The sequence below is a fragment of the Limulus polyphemus genome, unplaced genomic scaffold (genome assembly GCF_000517525.1).
Source record: "Limulus polyphemus unplaced genomic scaffold, Limulus_polyphemus-2.1.2 Scaffold78787, whole genome shotgun sequence".
Classification (NCBI taxonomy): domain Eukaryota; kingdom Metazoa; phylum Arthropoda; class Merostomata; order Xiphosura; family Limulidae; genus Limulus; species Limulus polyphemus.
Window position 1 is genome coordinate 1504 of NW_013744383.1, and position 2445 is coordinate 3948.

General features: G+C 35.0%; 1 protein-coding gene across 1 annotated transcript; it reads right to left on the reverse strand.

Moving 5' to 3' along the window:
- Positions 1-1190: 1190 nt before the first annotated feature.
- On the reverse strand, positions 1191-2136 carry LOC106477779 (cuticle protein 13-like). Its single transcript, XM_013938307.1, has 2 exons — positions 2128-2136; positions 1191-1580 (listed from the first exon to the last, which is right to left on the reverse strand). The coding sequence occupies exons 1-2, from the start codon at positions 2134-2136 to the stop codon at positions 1191-1193; spliced, it is 399 nt and encodes a 132-aa protein (XP_013793761.1).
- Between the last annotated feature and the right edge of the window lie 309 nt (positions 2137-2445).

Below are 2445 nucleotides of genomic sequence, written 5' to 3' on the forward strand. Positions count from 1 at the left end.
CGTTGTAAGTCCGCAGACATACCGCTGTGCTACTGAGGGGCTGTAATAGATGAAACCATTATGAAAACATCGATACTAGCTTTATATAAACACGTTCTCAAACTAGTCCTAACCTCGTGTATTCTCAATACTCCTCAGCTTAACTTTCAAAATATGTCAACTAGCTACAACATGATATAGATAATGCTTAAGTTTATTGTTAGTTACTTCTCATCATCTTGGCAGTGTCTGATATTATCGAGCACAATATCATAAATTCTTGCTCTAATCCTAGCCTCAAGTCTTTAATGAGATGAGTTTGATTTGCATCTTTCGAAACATATTACTTTAGTGTACGTTTCATATTTCATTAACTCAGTTTTTACGAGTGAAAGTCCATGATTCCGAAGGTAAACATCATTTCAAGGTGCATATTTTGTAGTTTCTAGCTTTACTCATGGTGGCCTATATAAGAAACTTGCTTGTCAATTGGGTTTCGATACCCGTGGTGGGCAGAGCACAGATAGCCCATTGTGTAGCTTTGTGCTTAATTACAAACAAACATCTATTACAGCGTAGCATTCTTTGATGTAATATCTGTAAAGAAATTTTCTTTAAAATTATGACACAAATTTCGGACAATATCTTTGTTGCTATTTTTATTTCGTTCAGTAAATGTGATAGACGTTGGCAAGATTTATACGATCATCAGCTTACACCGCTATTCATATGGTGTTCTACAGTAAAAACACAACAACCAAATATGGCAGAATACAAAAAGAATACTTTTTAAAACTTGAACAAGATGTTTTGATACAAAACAAGGAGATATCTGTGCATTTGTCTTCAAAGTAAATGTAAGATAACAAAAGACAGACAGTATCTAGCAAAGTAAATATTGGAAATTATTTCATGCGACTTAAGCAAATAGAATTAGAAAAAAAAATAAACGTTTTTAGCGACATCGATTGTGGGCCTTTTATCAATTTCGACCAGTAAATTATCTGGTGTTTTAAAACACGTCACATGTGCATGTGAAGTTATTTAAAAAATGAGGAAGAATAGTATGCTTAAAAGTTCTCTAGAAATTGTTAGTTAAAGTTTATTTCCCCAGTAAATTTATAAGGGCTTCTATAGATGGTAGAATTTGGAGGGAGACACATTTTAAAAGAACCATGAATATCAAAAAACGACAGAACCGGTCATTAGGTTTAATGACTTGCTATCAGGGCCTTCTCGGCCTCGAGGACTTTCTGTTGCTCCTTCAGAACCTTCTGTTCATCCATATTATGTTTATGAAGGGCAGCATTGTGGTGTAAAGCGGAGTAATAGTGACCAGGGTGGTAGTAACCAGTGTAGTAATGACCAGGGTAGTAGTAACCAGGGTGATAGTAACCATGGTGATAAGCAGTAGGATTCTTGGCAATTACTTCAAGCTCACGAGCTCTATGAAGCTGGAGATCCGGTACCTGTTGTAGGTTTATGTAATGGAGAGCTTGCTGCTGTAGAGCCTGCAGGTAGGCCGGGTCGTGTTGACCTTCTGGAACGTTGTAGGGGAAGATCCCCGCCAAAGAAACGGTGCAGACGCAAGCAAGGATTACCTTAGTAGAAAATACAAAACATTGTCATTGTAAAGTTTCATAAAGCAAGATTGTATTGAAAACTTTGAACCATCTATTCTGTAAAAATATATAAACTACCACCATCAAAGTGAAAGTAAAACAGTCGAACTTAATCAAAATCATTAAACATAAACTAAAGAAGAAAAACGAAACCAGTACTATAAACATACTCTCGTTCATTTTAACAGATTCCAACAGTTCATTATAGACAGAAGTGACAGTTTATTAATTTTATCTGTAGTCACTAATCTTTAACTACGTAAGTAAATTAGATCGTCTTTATACGTAAATATATATATATTAGTACTATGATGGAATTTACAATAAACTGTTTTCATCTATATTTGGGAGAAGAATCAAAACTTTGTGTTGAATATATATTTATTATATGATATTTTCTCTTAACATGAACAACTAGAAAACTGAATTCAAAATTTGAATACAATATGACAAGTTTATAAGGTACACATTGTGATATGTATAACAGTAATGTTTGCTAGCATCAAAGGATTTTGGCAACACTTACCAATCGCATCATCTTTGTGGTGATTGAATGTAGAATCAACAGCTACCTTAATAAGGAAATCTGTACCAACAACAGTACCTCGATACACACTCTGGAAACTCTTCTGGCTTTTATACTCTCTTGTTCACGGTCATTTCTCAGGAGTAAACCATAAATATCCTTCCTAGCTTTGTCAACGAGGGTTATTCAGGAAGATAACCTTGCAGAGGAACCAAACAAGTTGATCCTTACGTCAAGTTACACTTTTTGCAAGACTCCACCCATGGCCTGTACCTAGAGGATATTTTGTGAATAAACCATGTGAAATATCGGGCCACC